Below are 20,583 nucleotides of genomic sequence, written 5' to 3'. Positions count from 1 at the left end.
AAATGCAAAGTACTCCAGTTAGGAAGGAACAATGAGTTGTACAAATAGAAAATGGGAAATGACTGCCTAAGGAGTACTGTGGCAAGGGATGTGGGGGTCAGAGTGGACCACAAGCTAAATATAAGTCAACAGGGTAACACTGTTGCCAAAAAAAAAAAGAAGCAAACATCATTATAGGATGTATTAGCTGAAGTACTGTAAGCAAGACACGAGCAGTAATTCTTCCGTTCTACTCCGTGCTGATTAGGCCTCAACTGGAGTATTGTGTCCATTTCTGGGTGCCACATTTCAGGAAAGATGTGAACAAATTGGAGAAAGTCCAGAGAAGAGCAACAAAAATGATTAAAGGTCTAGAAAACATGACCTATGAGAGAAGATTGAATAAATTGGGTTTGTTTAGTCTGGAGACGAGAAGCCTGAGAGGAGACATGATAACAGTTTTCGAGTACATAAAATGTTGCTACAAGGAGGAAGGAGAAAAATTTTTCTTCTTAACCTCTGAGGATAGGACAAGAAGCAATGGGATTAAATTTAGGTTGGACATTAGGAAAAACTTCCTGTCAGGGTGGTTAAGCACTGGAATAAGTTACCTAGGGAGGTGGTGGAGTCTATATCATTGGGGATTTTTAAGAGCAGGTTAGACAAACACCTGTCAGGGATGGTCTAGGTCAGAGGTAGGCAAACTAAGGCCCATGGGCCACATCCAGCCCACAGGATCCTCCTGCCCGGCCCCTGAGCGACTGGCCCAGTAGGCTAGCCCCCGGCCCCTCCCCTGCAACCTTAGGTCACTGCGCCACTGGTGCAATGCTCCGGGCAGCAGGGCTGTGAGCTCCGGGGGCAGCGCAGCTGCAGAGCGTGGCCTGACTCGGCGCTCTGTGCTGCACGGTGGCATGGCTGGCTCCAGCTGGGCGGCACGGCTGTAGCACCTCCAGCCACCGGTGCTCCAGGCAGCATGGTAAAGGGGCAGGGAGTGGGGGGGTTGGTCAGGGGGTGGGGGTGTGGATAGGGTTTGGGGTGGTCAGAGGGCAGGGAACAGAGGGGTTGAATCGGGGTCAGGAAGGAGAAGGGGGTTGGATGGGGTGGCAGTCAGGGGCAAGGGTTCCGGGGCGGTCAGGGGACAGTGGGAAGGGGTGGTTGGATGGGGCATGGGTGCTGGGGGTTGCAGTCAGGAAGGAGAGGGGGCTGGATGGGGTGGTGAGTCAAGGGCAGAGGTTTTGGGGGCAGTCAGGGGACAGGGAGAAGGGGTGGTTGGATGGGGCATGGGTCCTGGGGGTTGCAGTTAGGAAGGAGAGGAGGGGTTGGATGGGGTGGTGAGTCAAGGGCAGAGGTTTTGGGGGCGGTCAGGGGACAGGGAGAAGGGGTGGTTGGGTGGGGCATGGGTGCTGGGGGTTGCAGTCAGGAAGGAGAGGAGGGGTTGGATGGGGTGGCGAGGGGCAGTCAGGGGTTCTGGGGGCGGTCAGGGGACAGGGAGGGTGGATGGAGTAGGGGTCCTGGGAGGGGGCAGTCAGGACGGAGAGGAGGGGTTGGATGGGATGGCGAGGGGCAGTCAGGGGGTCAGGGGAAAGGGAGTGGGGTGGGGGGTGGATGGGGTAGGGGTCCTGGGGGGGGGGGGGGCTGTCAGGGAATGGAGGTGTTAAGTGGAAAAATTAAACATGAAGCAGTTATGCCAACCGAACCAAAGTCAGGCCAATGCAGGTTGCTGGGAAAGTCCCTGAACGAGATAGGAAGAATGAAAATAGGGGTTTAACGTGCAGGGAGCGAGATACGGGGGAGACCTGCATGTTCCGGGAAGGGGTTGCTTAGAGGCGAGACACTGTCTCCACTCCCTGTGTCTGTGTCATGTATGACAGGTGTCATGTATGTTCTTCACCGCTGGTCTCCTGTTTGAGAACTGGATGGACAGGGAAGTCGGGGAGGCACGCGGACCGGCTAAAAGCTATGGGGGGGGCGGGGGGGTTGGGCGACTTCGTGAATAAACCGTGGCGAGGGGCCTGTCTATCACGCCCTACCCGCTGTGCCGAGGGGCAGCCGGCTCGCCCCGGGGACGGGCCGCTCTCTGGTGCTGCCTGCACGCTTCAGTGAGGAGCTCGCCTTCGGCCCGCGCTGGCGCTGCCTGTCTCCGCGGCCAGGCAACGAACCTGCCCCCTGGGGTGCGAGCCCCCGACGGGGGGGTCCCGGGGGGGGGCAGGGGTCCCGGGGGGGCCACGCCCGGCGGGTGGGGGGGGCGCAGCCTCCCCTACCCGGCCTGGCCCCCAGGCCAGCAAGTTCGCCGGCCCCGACCTCGATAACGCCTCGCCCCGCCCTGAGGGCAGGGGACCGGCCTCGCTCCCCGCCAGCCCCACGAGCCTACGGAGGACCCGTGCCCCAGGGGCTGCCGGCCAGGCTGGGCAGGGCGCCGGGCCGCGGCGGGGAACAAGGCCCAGCCCCGCGCCCGAGGCCGGAGCGGTGGGTGCGCATGCGCAGAGGGAGGGAGGCCTGTGCTCGCGGCTGAGGTCGGGGGCGTGGAAGGGGCCCGGGCGAGGCGGAGGCTGCGCAGCCGCAGTGGGCGGGCTCGGGGCTGCTGGGAGAGCGAGGAGCTGGACCGGCGCGGGGCCGCCTCGCCAGGGGAGGAATCACAGGCGCCCAGAGGCGTCACGTGTGGGAGTGTCACGTGGCAGCCGGGCGTCACGTGGAGGGGAGGGGTCATGTGACTCGTCGGGCGGCGCGCGGGATGGCGGAGGAGTCTGCGGAGGCCTGGCTGCTGGAGTCCTTGCGGCTGTGAGTGCCCCGCCCCCCGGGCTCGAGCCCCCGTTCGCACGTCAGCGCCGCTCGGGTCAGCGGGGGGGGGGGGGCAGCCCCCGCCCCCGCCCCCAGAGGGGCCCTGCCCCCTGCCTCAGGGTCCCCGTGTGGGCAGCGGGCCGAGGGTAGCGCCCTGGGGGGCACAGCGCCTTGAGCCATCCGCCGGGTCGGCGCCGTAGCCCCCGGCAGGGGCGACTTGCCTGCCAGGGACACGGACTGCCTGCTGGGGGGCTGGCCTCGGGGGCGGGTGCCGGCCGGAAGGGGCTTCCGCCGTGTCCTGGGGTTACAGATCGGCTCCGCGGCTCTTACCCGCCGCGCCCCGCCGGTTCTTCCAGCACCCCGGGTCTAATGCCGCTGTGTTGGTGTGGCTTTCAGATATCATGACTTGCATGTGTTTGAGCTGCAGGAGCCGACAAGAGTCATTGAATGGGCAGGAGAAAAAAGTGAGTCGTTTCGCTTGTGTTTGCTTGGCAAAATTAGTCGCTGTTTTCGGAACTTGGTGGCTCCCGTATTTATTTTTGGGTGAGTTTAGTGCTGGTGAAAGTTGCCCATTTAACAGCCCTGGAGAGATGAACTCTTCTGTCAATCCACAGAAATAGGTACAGAATAGATTTCCAGACGATTCCATGGAAAGATTGTGGATAGGTCATCTGCTAATTAATCTGGAGAGAGACAAGTTGGGTGAGTAATATTTTTTATTGGATCAGCTTCTGTTGGTGGCAGGTACACGCTTTTGGGTCACACAGCTCTGTGTACCTCAAAAGTTTGTATCTTCCACCCAGATAAGTCAGTCTAATAAAAGATTACCTCCTCTACATTAAGAAAAGGAGGACTTGTGGCACCTTAGAGACTAACAAATTTATTTGAGCATAAGCTTTCGTGAGCTACAGCTCACTTCACTCCACTACATTGTCTCTCTCATATCTTGGGATGCCTACAACAACACTGCAGATAATCAACTACGGTAAATTTTGTGATATGGACCCCAGACGTACTTCACACGGGCCACTCAACAGCCATTAGATGGTGATAATTTACAAGCAACTAGAGTTACAGGTGGTTCGAAGAGCAATGAAAACAGTCAAGGGCCTACAAACACTCTACTAAAAAGAAAAGGAGGACTTGTGGCACCTTAGAGACTAACCAATTTATTTGAGCATGAGCTTTCGTGAGCTACAGCTCACTTCATCGGATGCATACTGTGGAAAATTCAGAAGATGTTGTTATACACACAAACTGTGAAAAAATGGGTGATCATCACTTCAAAAGGTTTTCTCTTCCCCCACCCCACTCTCCTGCTGGTAATAGCTTATCTAAAGTGATCACTCTCCTTACAATGTGTATGATAATGGCCCACCTTAATTATCATATACATTGTAAGGAGAGGTTTCAGAGTAACAGCCATGTTAATCTGTCTTCGCAAAAAGAAAAGGAGTAATTGTGGCACCTTAGAGACTAACCAATTTATTTGAGCATGAGCTTTCGTGAGCTACAGCTCACTTCATCGCATACCGTGGAAACTGCAGAAGAAATTGTAAGGAGAGTGATCACTTTATATAAGCTATTACCAGCAGGAGAGTGGGGTGGGGGGAGAGAAAACCTTTTGAAGTGATCACCACCCATTTTTTCACGGTTTGTGTGTATAAAACCATCATCTGTATTTTCCACAGTGTGCATCCGATGAAGTGAGCTGTAGCTCACAAAAGCTTATGCTCAAATAAATTGGTTAGTCTCTAAGGTGCCACAAGTACTCCTTTTCTTTTTGCGAATACAGACTAACACGGCTGTTACTCTGAAACCTGTCTACTAAAAAGACAGATTGAAAAGATTAGATTGTTACCTTAGAAGGAGGTGAATAAGAAAGGACATCATAAAAGTGTATAAAATAATGAATGATCTAGAGAAGGTAGATAGGAGTTTCAGGAGTATTCAATGTTATAATTAATGACAAAATGTTGGCAGGGATTTAAGCTTTGTGCTTCATGGTTTAAGCCAATCACTATTAGAGATCAGGAAGAGACCTACGTTCAGGTAGATTATTATACATTTACTGCTGAAAAGTTCTTATACTTTTCTTTGAAACATTTGGTTCTGGCCACTGTCAGAGGCGGCATACTGGGCTAGATGGACTGCTCATCTGTTCCAGTATGGCAGTTTCTATGTTCCTATGAACTGTTTTTTAATCACCGGACACTAGTTGAAATGTTCTGTATCCCATTAACATCCCCCTGAAGCATCCACACCCATGGCTTGTTGGCCATTTAATTAATTCATTTTGCTTCATATTAATTTTCTTAATGCCTCTTCTCCTAGATCCATGTGCATTTCCTAAAACTTTACAATGACCTTGAGCCGAATTCAGGGATAGTGCAAGCAGGTGCAATTTGACCTCTGTCTGTGTAATAAGACAGACTCTGTAACAGACCCTGTACACGGAACTGTTAACAAAAAGGAGACTATAGGACGGGAGGCTGCAGTAACAATTGGTGTATACTCATGTTGGCTATAGTAGCTGTGTTCCTGACCTGCCACGTTACGTGGATCTTCCTGGAGCAGTTTACATGCTTTCATTCCTGGTGGAGGGATGATTCAGAATTATGTGCCCATGAAGCGTGAGAGTGCTCTTGCAAAACCAACTTTTTAGTTTGGCTAAACCAAAATATTTTTTTCTGAAACAAACAGAGCAGAAATCTGAGCTGGAATCACTATTTTGCAGTGTCGGTTCTCCTCTGCAGCAGTACATCTAACCTTTTTGTTCCTAGGAAATGTTAACCTGAAACTGCAGACTTTGGGGTCTTGTAGACTAGACGGAGGAGATGCAGATCTTACAAACCTTCAACCCCAGACACCATGGGGATAGGCACTTTGGAGAGGATCTAAGAGGGAGAAGGGTTATTGAAACTGATGCAGCAACTCAGCTCAAGAGATCCTGTAGCTTCTTCCTTCAGCTCCTGTGGATCTATGTTCGCCTCCCTCCATATCCCCAGACATTGCCATCCCTACGAAAGCTGCCTCTGTCTGTCCCCTGTAATACATACCCTACAGTCCAGGACTTTCTGAGGGAGCAGGAGACTGGCCAAGTCTAGTGCTTTGGTTAACCAAAGGGGCTGTTGCCATAAAAGCCTTTATTGTTTCTACAACCTTACCTCAGTCTAAGAAAATTGTGCTGGTGTCTGCAACACCCTCCCTGTGGCCTTCACAGGAGCAGCAGTGGAGAGGGACAGGATCTTTGTCAAGCTCATTCTGCTGAGGAGGCATTACATGCTGGTGCCCAGACCCAGGTTCAGTCCTCGGCTGCTGTAGGGGATTGGGAATGCTGCTGTATGGCGATGCTTCTCCTACGTTACTGTGACCTTTCACCCCCTGGACTGTGCACGTAACACTTTCTCCAGCAGCATTAGCGGAGTGAAATTGGTTGGGTGTGTGTCAGCAACTCCAGTTGCTGCCTCTAGGCAAGCACTAGCGTAGCTGAGACAGCGGTGTGATCCTGTGGAGAGTAAAATGAGATGGGAAAACAATGAAAGAGAAGTTTGTTGGGGTAAAAAATACCAGAGTAGAAGAAAGAAACGGGTTAGAAGGGTGAGACTTCTGCAGATGTAGAGGAGAGAGGTAAATTGATCCAATGGCAGCACATTGTGATTTGAAACAGATTTCCCACAGTACAGCTAAAACCGTAATCCTTAAATTCCCTATCAGAGGATTGTTCCCAGTGAATGAGCAGGCTCATCCTGAACTCATCTCATCATTGTTTCTTTTGTAACTCTAGGTGTCTGTGTAGCGGGATATGAAAACTCCAGAAGAAATGAAATTCTCCAGCTCCTGTTGCCTCAAAAACTGTATGTGAAAGAGAAGCAGGTGATGATGGCTGTGTGGTATTCATTTCAAATTCTTTATCTCCCCCAAATGTGTGCAGCCAGCAGGCATTTTACAGAAACCTGCAAAAAGACAGGGTCCACCCCCTGAAGAACTTACAGGGTGCATGTAGACATGACCTGGTTAGATACACAAGGTAGAACAAGAGATACCTTGAGATCACTCACTGAAGGCATGGATGCATCTTGACGTTTCCATCTGTGTATGGCGTTGTGGTTGTGAGCGTGGACTGACTTGTCATAGGGCTGGGGTAAGTTTTCAGGAGGAATTGAAAGAGGAGAGAGAAGTGACTTGGTGAATTAGTTTTAGGAGGAGGTTCTTGTCGCAGGGCAGCTGCTCTGGAGTTAGTTCGTGCAGACTCCTGGGCTGCTTTCCTTGTTACCCTCGTTACTCAGCTAGTTTAAATAATCCATTTGCAGTCAAATCTGGGCTCCTCTACCTCACTAAGTGCCCAGTCCTGCATGCAGAACCTCATGCAGAATAAGAATAGCTAGCTCTTCTAGCACTTTTCTCTATAGATCTCAAAGCACTCTGCATCCAACATCAGTTTCATTGTCTTCATTTTACATACAGGGAAACTGAGGCACAGAGCAGCAAAGCCACTGGTCTCAGGTTACCCAGCAGGCAAGTAGGGAATAGAATCCACATCTCCTGAGTCCCAATCCAGTGCTCTGTCCACTAGACCACCCTGCCAGTTTGCTCCCTGTGTCGTCATTTGAGAACCTCTGCTCAGTTCTGACAAACTCTCCTCCCCACCCCAAGAACAGAAACTTTTGTGATCTGGCAGCACTGGCAGCATTTCAGATTCGCACCCTTGGGTTTCTGAAGGAACCCCTAGCATTTCTCTGCACTTAGAACAAACACCATAGTAACCCCCGACAAACGTTTTCGTATTGGTACCTCTCCTGTACCGTCTTGTGCTGTGCTGTCTGCTGATCTCCCAGGCAGAGCGGAAGCAGATTAAGTTAGTACTTAAATGGACGAGCTTCCCAGTGCTGCAGAAAATGGTGCTTGGTTACTGGGTGGCATGCTCCCCGCTGGCCAGTGCCCCAGCGTGAGGGAACGGGGCACTCTGCTGTTGGAGATGCTGTCTTTTAGGTGAGTTGTAAATCCAAAGTCATGGCTGCTAATGAGAAATGCCTTGGAACCTCCAGTGACTCTGGGAGCAGGAATGCTAAACCCTCGTGCCTGGCCACACCCCAGCTCTGGTCATCCCCTTGGAGTTGTATTGGATGTAGTATTCCTCGTGTCTTGTCTCAGACTGTGCAATGGTCATATGCTAGGCTTCTCCCCAGAGCTGGGTGCAGAAACACTCCCTGCATATCCGTTTTTCAAAGTGCTTTGGGATCTCTCGGGATGAAAAATACTGCATAAATCGACCGTATTAACTGTGACGGAGGACTTCAGCCCTTACAGACCTTGATGTATTGCCTGGTTACCTTGAAAGAGTGAGGGTATGTTGAATTTAGCGGCATTATGTGCTAAAGAACAACATCTGTCTGCTTCTGGTTTGTAGGGTGTGTGTCCCGAGAGAGATTTCAAGGTGGAACGTGGTGGATTTTCCGACCGCCCTGTGTACAGCCTGCGGCATGTGCCAGACACCAGGTATGTGGATGGGGAGTTTCTGGTTCCTGTTGAATGGATGTGTTGAATTGTTTTGTTCGATGAAAACTCCCCCTTCCCTGGCCAGTTTAAGAGCCACCTGACAAGACTTGCCAGCTTTTAACATAGCTGGCCAGCAAAATGAATGTAGCAAGGGCTCTAAAGAACCCCCCTCCCCCCCAAACACTCAGGTGATCTGCCAAGGGAGGTCCAGTAAAACAGGAACATATGTGAAAATCCCCTAGCTGAAAGGGCTCTGGCTCTGTCCTTCTCCCTTCAGTGCCAGGTCAGTTTCCTCTCTCACTTTCTCTTGCTGTTGCCCCAATTCACCATCTTCCCCCCCTTGCCCTCTATGATGTGATGTTGCCTCTCCTGGCCCCTCCCCCATGCGCTCCTGTGTATACTCCCCTGTGCAGTCCATTGGCTCACTTCTTTCTCTTCCTCTGGCAGTCCTCCCTTTATGGAGTTTTTCTACATGGCCTTGCCCAGGAGAGGTGCATTAGGTATCTCACCCGCTGGGATATCTCCTTCCCCTGCCTCCCCAGTACAGAAGTGCTCAAGCTTGTGTGGTGGGGTTCATGGGGCAGCTGGTCGCTCTACTCTTGCTGTCCTGTCGTGTGTCACGCAGGGAAGGGGACATCAGAGGAGCCAGCAGAAAGGGAGCAGCTGTAGAGAAGAGGCAGTGTTAGCAGCACCCCCTCCTGGTGAGAAACCACTGACAGCTCCATAGGGGACAGAAAGACTGCCCTGGTGGTGGCATTTTTAGGAGGCAGCTCCTGCAAACAGCCTCCTTCACTGACCCAAGCTCCTTCTCCACTTCCCCTCTCCTCTCCCCAAGCCCCCACAGATCATTCTCTGGATATTTTCCAGAGCTTTGCTCAGACTAGTGTTAGAGGCAGAGAGTCCATTGCTGACGTTAAAGCAGGGCAGGAATGAAAAGGCAAAGCAGCTCTCGGTGTCCGTTACGTCCCAATGGCTCTCCAAGGACTTGAGCAACTGGCACTGTCTTCTATGCCTTGGACTCTCACTTCTCTTGGGCCGGAGTGTCCCTGCCAAGTAGAATGCTGGACGCTCTGCAAGGATTTTCTCATGGCCATTCAAGGGCCATGCAAACAGCCAACTTCTGTTACCTGTTCGCCCCACCTCTTCAGCGGATTCCCCACCCCATGCACACACACACCCCTCTGCTAGTCTCCCTTCCTCAGTGTTTGCTCATGTTGTTCTGCTCAGTCTTGGTATGTGCTGCAAATATGCTAAATAAACGACAGGTTTCAGAGTAGCAGCCGTGTTAGTCTGTATTCGCAAAAAGAAAAGGAGGACTTGTGGCACCTTAGAGACTAACACATTTATTTGAGCATACGCTTTCATGAGCTACAGCTCACTTCATCCGATGACATGAGCTGTAGCTCACGAAAGCTCATGCTCAAATAAATGTTAGTCTCTAAGGTGCCACAAGTCCTCCTTTTCTTTTTAAATAAATGACATCACCCTGGGGCTGCTTTAACTACGGTGGGGTGGGAACCAGGCAGACTCCTGCAAGGTCCCCAAACACAGGAAGCACTAGCATAGCTTAATGCCGCAGGTGTGCCTGTCCCTGCCCCAGGTGCAGGATGGGAGTAACTGAGCCATGGGCATGGTGGGAGGAAACGCAGAGAACAGACATGCCTGTCATCACCAGCATGTACCAGCCCTGAAGGGAAAGGCCATTTCCCATTCATGAAGAGCTTGCATCTGGTTTCCTTGTTTTCACAGCTTGCTGGTAACAAGTGGCCCACCAGATAGTTCCCTGCAAGTGTGGCAGTTGGCAGCGGAGGACACTGGTGAGTGCATGTCTGAGCAGCTCTTACACAAGTTTAAATTGGTAGGAGTTAGTCTGCCGCTAACTCCTCTCTGCACAGTCCTCCTGCAACATAGGTGACGTATAAAGTACCATTGGCAACTCGCTCAGCCCTGCTGCCCAAGAGGGCTAGAGCTTCCCTACTACACTGGAGGCAGGGGGTCATGTGTATTAATCCTCTCCTAGTTGTGGAGCACTTGGAGGCTCTTGGGTGGAAGGTGCTAGAGAAGGGCAGAGTGTTAATGTTTCTCATTGAAGTGCCCTGGAATTATGGAGGACAAAGAAGGTTGGTCATTATGGGGGCCCAAACGGAGACCCCCTGGAAGGGCGGGTGAGCGGCATCTCTGAGAATAGGGCCTCTTTAAGGTGTCTCAAATTGAGCCCCCAAAATCACTAGTCACTGGAAATTTTGGCCTGTATGTCAATGTGAAATTGTTGTGTAGAGAGCCGCAGTTGGCCAGGAGCAAGCTGGGGCTCTGACCCACCATCTGAGCTTTCCATTGTTGGGAAGCTTCCCCTGGACAGAGCAGATTATAGGTCCTGGAGTCCATTTTCAGCACGTGTCTGTGGATGCATTTAGTTGATCTTCACTCATTGTTACTAATTACATGGCTGAATTCCCTGCACTGCAACTGGCCTCGGAGATGTTTAGCTGAAAGGACAATTACATGTTTTTAACCACTGGTGTGTTCTGTGCTGTCACTAGGGCGGCAGCCCAGTCAGACTAAAAGTTAGAACACCTCAGATCTGTTCCCATTACTGTCTTTGTCTTGCTTTGGGATGGATTGTAAATCCCCTAGTCTTGTTTGCAAGCACTTACTCACAGGAGTTGTCCCATTCACTTCATTGGCTTTCAGCAGTATAAACAAGGGCTCTACACTCTGACCCTTTGTGACCTACTGCAAATCATATCACTGCTCCGTGCCTCAGTTTCCCACCTGTCAAATGGGGATCCCCACTTTGTAAAGCACTGTGAAGTTTATGGAAGAGAAGTGCTAAGTATTTATTGCAATTACTTTATTCTGTCATTTACTGAAAACAAGTGACCTGCTTAACACTTTTATATTGGGTTGTCTAGATTTCTAAATAGACCATTTTACCATACCTTCTCAACTGTTGTGAAAGGTATTTGTGCCCTTGGAAGAGGATTTAAAATATCAACTGTGGGTTGAATTGTAATGCATCTTCACAAAACACTTCAAAAACGTAACTACTGGTAATTCAGTACTTGCACTGTTATAGCTCATTATGTGTCTCTTTCAAATAGATGTTATTAAATCCGTAAGTACCATCCCCACGGGAAATGACAGCAAGAAACCTTGGACTAAAATTGCAACCACTTTGGCCAGAACCCCCTGTGTCCTTCATGGCTCAAGAGTCAACAATGTCCAAATTACAGAGATTGAATCAAAGAAAAACATCTACACAGCAGGTATTTAAAGCTGGGGCTGGGGGGAGATTTCACAATAGACTACCTAAACAGTGCACTCTTTAAGCCAGTGGTTTTCAGGGGAACATTTTCAAAAGTGCCTAAATCACAATGAAAGCCAATGAGACTTAGGCACCTGAGTCCCTTAGGCACTTACAACAAATTTATCTTCAAACTTTTCCATATGTTGACCTCATGTCGCAGCAGAACATAGCTTTGGCATCCTCTTACCTAGCCAAGAAGAGCGGGTGGTGGTTGCAATGCCATGAACCCAGATATAACCCCAAGGTTCTGAACCTTGAGTCAGAAATTATAAATTGGAGAGAGTCCAGCGAAGGGCAACAAAAATGATTAGGGGTCTGGAACACATGAGTTATGAGGAGAGGCTGAGGGAGCTGGGATTGTTTAGCCTGCAGAAGAGAAGAATGAGGGGGGATTTGATAGCTGCTTTCAACTACCTGAAAGGGGGTTCCAAAGAGGATGGCTCTAGACTGTTCTCAATGGTAGCAGATGACAGAACGAGGAGTAATGGTCTCAAGTTGCAGTGGGGGAGGTTTAGATTGGATATTAGGAAAAACTTTTTCACTAAGAGGGTGGTGAAACACTGGAATGCGTTACCTAGGGAGGTGGTAGAATCTCCTTCCTTAGAGGTTTTTAAGGTCAGGCTTGACAAAGCCCTGGCTGGGATGATTTAACTGGGAATTGGTCCTGCTTCGAGCAGGGGGTTGGACTAGATGACCTTCTGGGGTCCCTTCCAACCCTGATATTCTATGATTCTATGAACCTGTGCTGTAGACCAAGCAGAATGTTTTCAGTTGCTCCTAGGCTGTTGTCAGGGTTCCCTCCCCACTCTGAACTCTAGGGTACAGATGTGGGGAGCCACATGAAAATCCCCTAAGCTTATTCTTACCAGCTTAGGTTAAAAACTTCCCCAAGGTACAAACTTTGCCTTGTCCTTGAACAGTATGCTGCCACCACCAAGTGATTTAGACAAAGAACAGGGAAAGGACCACTTGGAATCCTGTTCCCCCAAAATATCCCCCCAAGCCCTAAACCCCCTTTCCTGGGGAAGGCTTGATGATAATATCCTCACCAATTGGTACAGGTGAACACAGACCCAAACCCTTGGATCTTAAGAACAATGAAAAATCAATCAGGTTCTTAAAAGAATAATTTTATTTAAAGAAAAGGTAAAAGAATCACCTCTGTAAAATCAGGATGGTAAATACTTTACAGGGTAATCAGATTCAAAACACAGAGAATCCCTCTAGGCAAAACCTTAAGTTACAAAAAGACACAAACAGGAATACACATTCCCTCCAGCACAGCGAATTTACAAGCCAAAACAAAGAAAACCTAACGCATTTTCTAGCTAGATTACTTACTAACTGTACAGGAGTTGAAGGACTTGCATCCTTGATCTGTTCCCGGCTAAGGTATTACACAGACCAAACCCTTTGTTCCCCACCTCCGGCTTTGAAAGTATCTTGTCTCCTCATTGGTCATTTTGGATCAGGCGCCAGTGAGGTTACCTTAGCTTCTTAACCCTTTACAGGTGAAAGGATTTTGTCTCTGGCCAGGAGGGATTTTGCAGCCCTGTATACAGAAAGGCGGTTACCCTTCCCTTTATATTTATGACAGCTGTGGTTTATGCTAGAAAATTGTACCAGCAAAACTCCCCTTTTTTGAGCACGGCCTGGTGCGTATCCACACTTAATTTTTCCTCCTACTGACGAAATCCTCCATTTCTTCCAGCATGGTTATTCCCCGTTTCAGAGTGACACAAGCTCCCAGTTGGTAAAGTTCTGCTGGCGCAATGACAGCACGAACGCACGCCTGTACCAGTATAAGCAGTCCCCCAGCTGCAATCCCACAATGCAAAAGTCTCAGAATGACCTGTCTGTTGGCACTTCTGAACTCCACTGCGCAGGGGCCATAGTGATTTAGGTAGTTAAATCTCATTGAAAGTCAGTGGATCTTAGCCCCTTCTGTAAATGTTACCCTAACTCTGTCCAAAGCCTGGATAATTCCACATTCCAGGATCCGGGTTCTCTGCCCTGTTGGACTGATATTCACTTACTCAGCAGATGGGTCTACATAATCTTGTAAGGCAAAACACTTAGCAAGTAGTTGTCAGTTACTCACCAGCTGGAAGCTCATCAGGAAAATCTCACCACTGTTAACTCTCCTCTCCCATCAGTACAGGTTTAGTGTTAGTTCACACTGGTCTTTTCTAGATTCTTAGTTAATTTATCTTTTCTTGTTCTCTCAAACATAATTACTCTGCAATTTCTTACACATACACCGTTCTCCTTTTGCTTACTGGGTTACACACTAACAGAACAGTATCTTAAAATCCACAGCAGGCTTCTGTCAGGCCTAAATAAGTCTTCACTGCCAACAGATCCAACTCCCGAGGGACAACACTTGAATTACCAGTCCCAGTGGCTTACAGATGTTCAGCAGCTGGGGCTGGTTGTACTGAGGGGGCACTGGGAAGTGCAGGTCGATAGTGAAAGGTAGCTGGCGTTGTGCATTTGTGTCTCCGTGATACCATACCAACGTGCTGCTTTTCTGTCAGTAGGGGAGCTCTGAGTGGTGAAGACGAGAGTATAGCTTGGGGGCTCATGTGTAAGGCTATGATTTTGTCATGGATATTTTTAGTAAAAGTCATGGACAGGTCACAGGCAATAAACAAAAGTTCATGGAAGCTGTGACCTGTCCCTGACTTTTACTAAAAACATCCCTGACAAAATGGGGAGCTGCGGGGACCCTGTTGTCCAGTAGCTGGGGTGAGGGGCACCACCACCCGAGGCGGTTGAGCCGCTCCGGGGTCCTTCTGCCACTAGCTGTGAGGGGGGAGGCAGGGGCTGGCTGCTTGCAGCAGCTGCAGGGGGGCCCTTGGACAGCTCAGGGGGCCCTGCTGGTGGCCGGTCAGTTACAGGGGTCCTGCCACCCACAGTGGCTGGGAGCTGCAGGGTCCTTCCCCCGCCCTCTCCTCCCCCATCCCCATGGCAGCTGGTCAGCTGCAGGAGGGTCCCCTGCCGCCTGTGGAGACTGGGTTGCTGCGGGACTCCCTGTTGTCATGAAGGTCTTGTAGTCTTACTCCTATGCAGTTTGATGAGTGGGGGATTTGGGTTTGGAACTACCCTTGTGTTGGGGTAGATTCACCTGTGCACATCCTCTGCCCAGGGGTTAACTCCCCCCAGCAAGAGCAGAACCTGGCCCTTAGCATTTGAGCCTGTACCATAATAAACCTAGGGCATATACCAGCTCCCTGCTACTAGTCCTGCCTGAAAACTTTCTAAAGCAGCTTCCAAATCTGCTTCCACAGAAGGGAATGTGTTTAACCCTGTGTTTGATCTGTTTGTCACCCCTGCAATTTATGAACCTAGCAGTTGTAGCTGAGCATCCTGTGAAGTCTGAGGTTCTCTTCCTCCTCTCTTAGCCTCCAGTAGCAGCGATGAGGTCAGCGGCCTGGAATTCCTGGACTGTAATACTTTGCTGGCCTGCTGCGTGAAGGGGCAGCTGTGCCTGGCAGATGTTCGACAGCCGCAGAGTCCCCTGGGTGATACGTCTGTTCCTTCGGCACTCAGTGGGGCGCAGTGGTGCATGGGTGTCGGTCCTGGTCTGCAGGGCTCTGATGTGAATGCACCCACTATAGCTCGCCTCTCGTCTGGAGGACAGCTCATACTAACAGACTTGAGAAATATCCCAAAGCCTCTGAAATCGGCCAAGTGCAAAGTTTCTGCAGCCAGCCCAAGCACAGAGTTCCTGCGCGTCTCCTGGGCTCCTGTTCTGGACGGATGCCTTGCCATTTCAGGTAACTCTTGGGAGGTGGGGATTTGTTGGCCATGTGTTTTCAAATCTGGTTGACTCTGCACTGAAAGCCTTGTCCAATGGCGATCTGTCTACCCATGATGCCTTGTGTTATAATGTGGCTTGTCAGTTTGGAGTGAGATTATGTGACTGGTGATCCCTAGGACCATGATGGAGATAAGCTGTTAGTTTCATCTCCCAGAGTGCTAAAATGACAACAAAACTTGTTGGGCCAGACTCAGCCCTGGTGTTGGCCAGACTCAGGTGTGTGTGTGTGTGTGTGTGTGTTTAAAAAAAAAAATCATCATTCTGGGATGTATAAGCAGGAGTGTTGTAAGGAAGACACGAGAAGTAATTCTTCTGCTTTACTCCACGCTGATTAGGCATCAACTGGAGTATTGTGTCCAGTTCTGGGGGCCTCATTTCTCTGGACTTTCTCCAATTTGTCCACATCTTTCCTGAAGAGCAACAAAAATGATTAAATGTCTAGAAAGATGACTTATGAGGGAAGATGGAAAAAATTGGGTTTGTATAGTCTGGAGAAGAGAAGACTGGGGTGGGGGGGGGACATAACAGCTTTCAAATACATAAATGGTTGTTACAAGGATTGGGAGAAAAATTGTTCTCATTAACCTGTGAGCATAGGACAAGAAGCAATGGGCTTAAATTGCAGCAAGGGAGGCTTCGGTTGGACATTAGCAAAACTTCCTAACTGTCAGGGTGGTTAAGCACTGGAATAAATTGCCTAGGGAGGTGGTGGAATCTTCGTCACTGGAGGTTTTTAAGAACAGGTTAGACAAACACCTGTCAGGGATGGTCTAGTCATTACGTAGTCCTGCCATGAGTGCAGGGGACTGGATTAGATGATCTCTCGAGGTCCCTTCCAGGCCTACGATTCTGTGCTGTAGTATATGCCAGTAGCTGTCACCCTGTTGTATGTGAAGAGCTGGTTTCCGCCTCTAGTGAGAATCCACATTCACTCCGGTAACCATGTGGAAGCTGTTGGTAAATGCTGCCTGCTCAACAGTGCCAACTGTGCGCACAATTGCAGATTTAGGCTACCAGGCAGTGTTCCCATTGGGGCACCAGGAACGTGAGCTCTTGTCTCAGCTGGGATGGTACAAATGTAGGTCAATTAATTCTCAAGTTACCTGAGCCTGCACTGGATTCTTTCCCGTCGTGGATAAATACCTGGTCTCTCTGACTCCAGGCCTGTAGCCTGTTCGATCTCACCTGTCCTGCCTGTGTGGAAGGTGTGAACTGGAGTGCAGTGTTCCGCAGTGGAACTCGCAGTGGAACTTGCAGTGTAGGGCAAGTAAAAGTTAGGGCTCCTGGACCAAGCTGAACAGTTGCCCATTTCTATAGTCTGACATTCTTTTTTATTCTTTTAACAAAGGCTTCAATGGAACCGTTCACATCTATGACACACGGAGCTGGCCTGCGTCTGGTGGAGAAGCAGAGCCGCTGTTTAGTCACAAAGGACATCTCTTCAGTGGCATGGACAACGGCAGTGACTTTCCCCTGGTTACAACACATGCTTGGCATCCTTGGAAACCAAGAATGTTGTTATCAGCAGCAAGTGATGGCTCCCTGCATGTCTGGGACTGGGCAGAGTCTCACAAGAACAGTTGATCTGTCTTCCTGTTATTTACACTCTAAAATCTGCTGCCCTTGCACGTGTAACCCTGCGTCTATGGGACACTCTAGACTGAAGATCATCGTTCAGAATAAGTTTTAGAATTTGGATTATTTAAAACAGTAAGAATTTTAAACATCTGTTTCATTTGTCGCCATTTTTCCCATTTTAGTTCTTGCATCTTCCTCAGGCTGCCCTCATGTGGCTGGTGTCACTTACTGCTTCTCCAAGCTGGTGTGAGCTGGCTTCCCGCACCCCCGGGGAAAATCTACAACCTAAGACCGCAACGGTTCAGTAAAGTTTTAATACCGTGAGAATAGTTCCACTGATGAAACTGTAGCGCACCAGGCAATCCACGCCTATGGCTCCTGTGATGTAGGCTGCAGCCTTTCAACACTCGGACACCTAGCTTAATTCTGAAGGGCGTTTTGACCTCTCTTGTGCAACTAAGGCCCAGACAGTATGGATAATACCCCATAGCTCACGCATAGCACTTTTCATCAGGATAAGTGTCTGATCGTTTAGGCTCTTATCTAGCCTCCAATCCCTTTCTGTGTTTATCACTGTTGTTACAGAGCCATAGCTGCATGTAACGCTTTACAGACGAAATCATAGAATCATAGAATATCAGGGTTGGAAGGGACCTCAGGAGGTCATCTAGTCCAACCCCCTGCTCAAAAGCAGGACCAATCCCCAATTAAATCATCCCAGCCAGGGCTTTGTCAAGCCTGACCTTAAAAACTTCTAAGGAAGGAGATTCCACCACCTCCCTAGGCAACGCATTCCAGTGTTTCACCACCCTCCTAGTGAAAATGTTTTTCCTAATATCCAACCTAAACCTCCCCCACTGCAACTTGAGACCAATACTCCTTGTCCTGTCCTCTTCTACCGCTGAGAATAGTCTAGAACCATCCTCTCTGGAACCACCTCTCAGGTAGTTGAAAGCAGCTATCAAATCCCCCCTCATTCTTCTCTTCCGCAGACTAAACAATCCCAGTTCCCTCAGCCTCTCCTCATAAGTCATGTGTTCCAGACCCCTAATCATTTTTGTTGCCCTTCGCTGGACTCTTTCCAGTTTATCCACATCCTTCTTGTAGTGTGGGGCCCAAAACTGGACACAGTACTCCAGATGAGGCCTCACCAATGTCGAATAGAGGGGGATGATCACGTCCCTCGATCTGCTCGCTATGCCGCTACTTATACATCCCAAAATGCCATTGGCCTTCTTGGCAACAAGGGCACACTGCTGACTCATATCCAGCTTCTCGTCCACTGTCACCCCTAGGTCCTTTTCCGCAGAACTGCTGCCTAGCCATTCGGTCCCTAGTCTGTAGCGGTGCATTGGGTTCTTCCGTCCTAAGTGCAGGACCCTGCACTTATCCTTATTGAACCTCATCAGATTTCTCATCAGAAATCCCTGCCCCAAATATCTTACACTCGAATGCCTAAACCCTGCAGCCACATATGCCTGAGCAGTGCCCCGTTGACTTCAATGGAACACCTTGTGAGCATACAGGCTCCAGTTGTAGGCCCAGAGCTTATGATAGAGGATGTCGGGGTGAATTGTTGTAACAAATACACGTGACAATATGCTGTTGAAGTCTGGCATATGTTTAACTGCAGGGTTTTGTGTAGTGTGGGTGTCACAAAGTGGTGTGTTAGATTGTGCAAAGGCTGCTGAATGTCTCAGTGAAGGAAGTGAATGTGAGCAAGGGGAGAGTAAGTTAGCTAGATTCATAGGGGACAAGAATTCACTCCTGTTCAGAGGTCCTGTGCATCACTTCAGTTCCATTTTGGCCTCGGTCTCAGCTGGTTCTGCTCTCTTTTTGGGTGGGGGCGGGGCTCAGCTCATAAGCATGTTTGTCTTCAGCCACAGCCAGAGCTCCAGCCAGTCTTTGCCTTCCGCCTGCTGTGTGTAACTCTGCTCCCATGAGACTGTGGCCTGTCCTTGTTTTCTTTCAGCAGCAGTTGGCGCCTGTCCTTTGCAACATCACTGCCTTCCTGCTTGGTTTGTGGTACTGAGTACACATACAAGATTGTGTTTGGGGTGATGGGGAGGGAGAGAGTCCAGGGGATTAAGCTTTAGCTGGCACTCCAGGCTCACCCCGCACAGTATTGTGTATATATTGAAAATGTTAGTACTAGTAGAGGACATACACCGATCCCAAGGCCAGAAAGGACCATTGTGATCATCTAGTCTGACCTCCTGTATAGAACAGGCCAGAGACCTGCCTCAAACTAATTCCTAGAGCAGAGCTCTTAGAAGAAATCTGATCTTGATTTAAAAATTGTCAATGATGGCAAATCCACAATGACCCTTGGTAAATTGTTCCAGTAGTTAATCACTCTCATCATTAAAAATGTACACCTTATTTCCAGTCTGAATGTGTCTAGTTTCAACTTCCGCCCATTGGATCATGTTAGACCTTTGTCTGCTAGACTAAGGAGCTGATTATTAAATATTTGTTCCCTGTGTACCTACTTATAGGCAGTAATCAAGTCATCCCTTAACCTTCTCTGGTTCAGCTAAATAGATTGAGCTCTTCGAGTCTGTTACTGTAAGGCTGGTTTAATCAATCTTGTGGATCGTCTCTGAACCCTCTGCAATTTATCAACATCCTTCTTGAATTGTGAGCACCAGAACTGGACACAGGATTCTTGCAGTGGTCTCACCAGTGCCAAACATAGAGGTAAAATAACCTCTACCCCTACTTGATTCCCTTGTTTATGCCTCCTCTGGCCACAGTGTCACCCTGAGACCTCTTGTTCAGTTGATTATCCACCATGATCCCCAAATCTTTCTGCTGCCCAGGAGAGAGTCCCCCATCCAGTAAGTATGGCCTGCAAGCTTTGTTCTCAGATGTATACATTTATATTTAACTGTATTAAAATGCATATTGTTTTCTTATGCCCAGCTTATCGAGTGCTCCAGATCACTCTGTATTAGCGACCTGTCCTCTTCGTTATTTCTCTCTCCCCAACTTCTGTGTCATCTGCAAACTTGATCAGTGATGATTTTATGTTTTCTTCCAGGTCATTGATTAAAAAAAAATATTAGCACAGAGTGGAGAACTGATCCCTGCGGGACCTGTAGACAAACACATGCTCAATGAAAATTCCCCCTTCACTATTACATGTTGAGACCTATCAGACAGCTTTTAATCAACTTCTGTGCCATGTTAATTTCATACCTTTCTAGTTTTTAATCAAAATTTGCAGCAGTAAGTTAAATGCCTTAAAGAAGTCAAAGTATATTATGTCAGTGTTATTATCTTTATCAACCAACTTGTAATCTCATAACAAAAAAGATAGCAGCTTAGTTTCACAGGCTCTGTTTTCCATCATCAGTGACCTCGCGAGGTTGAGGATGGTCTTTCACAGGTTTTATTTTTCATGGGTCCTTTGGTGACTGAGGAGTCCAATCCTTGAGCCACAGGCTTGTTGGCAGACATTGCAGGTGGTGTTGGAAGACAGGGTTGGGCCGCGATTGCTGCGTGATGGTTGTCTTTCCTTTTCTGGCCTTTTTCTGTGACCAGGAGAGAGTCAATTTTCCTCAAAAATAGACGTTCCCTCTTTGACAAGTCTTTGCCAGCTATGCCTATCCTGGGC

At 49.1% G+C, this 20,583-nt stretch overlaps 1 protein-coding gene across 1 annotated transcript; it reads left to right on the top strand.

The window, feature by feature from the left end:
* The first annotated feature begins 2,648 nt into the window (after nt 1–2,648).
* Nucleotides 2,649–19,882, top strand: WDR73 (WD repeat domain 73). Its single transcript, XM_084624637.1, has 8 exons — nt 2,649–2,757; nt 3,154–3,221; nt 6,545–6,633; nt 8,168–8,256; nt 10,006–10,073; nt 11,358–11,522; nt 14,968–15,342; nt 16,735–19,882. The coding sequence occupies exons 1-8, from the start codon at nt 2,711–2,713 to the stop codon at nt 16,968–16,970; spliced, it is 1,137 nt and encodes a 378-aa protein (XP_084480763.1). The 5' UTR covers nt 2,649–2,710; the 3' UTR covers nt 16,971–19,882.
* The last annotated feature ends 701 nt before the right edge of the window (nt 19,883–20,583 follow it).

This window comes from Lepidochelys olivacea (genome assembly GCF_965140295.1).
Source record: "Lepidochelys olivacea isolate rLepOli2 genome assembly, chromosome: 1".
Taxonomy (NCBI): Eukaryota; Metazoa; Chordata; order Testudines; family Cheloniidae; genus Lepidochelys; species Lepidochelys olivacea.
This window is presented reverse-complemented; position numbering and strand designations above follow the sequence as displayed.

What these genes read in the sequence shown, in the direction of transcription:
- WDR73 (XM_084624637.1), top strand. Translation starts at nt 2,711, where the DNA reads ATGGCGGAGGAGTCTGCGGAGGCCTGGCTGCTGGAGTCCTTGCGGCT. An exon ending in TGAATGGGCAGGAGAAAAAA is followed by an intron (nt 3,222 to 6,544) that starts GTGAGTCGTTTC and finishes TTGTAACTCTAG; the next exon opens with GTGTCTGTGTAGCGGGATAT. An exon ending in GAAAAACATCTACACAGCAG is followed by an intron (nt 11,523 to 14,967) that starts GTATTTAAAGCT and finishes CTCCTCTCTTAG; the next exon opens with CCTCCAGTAGCAGCGATGAG.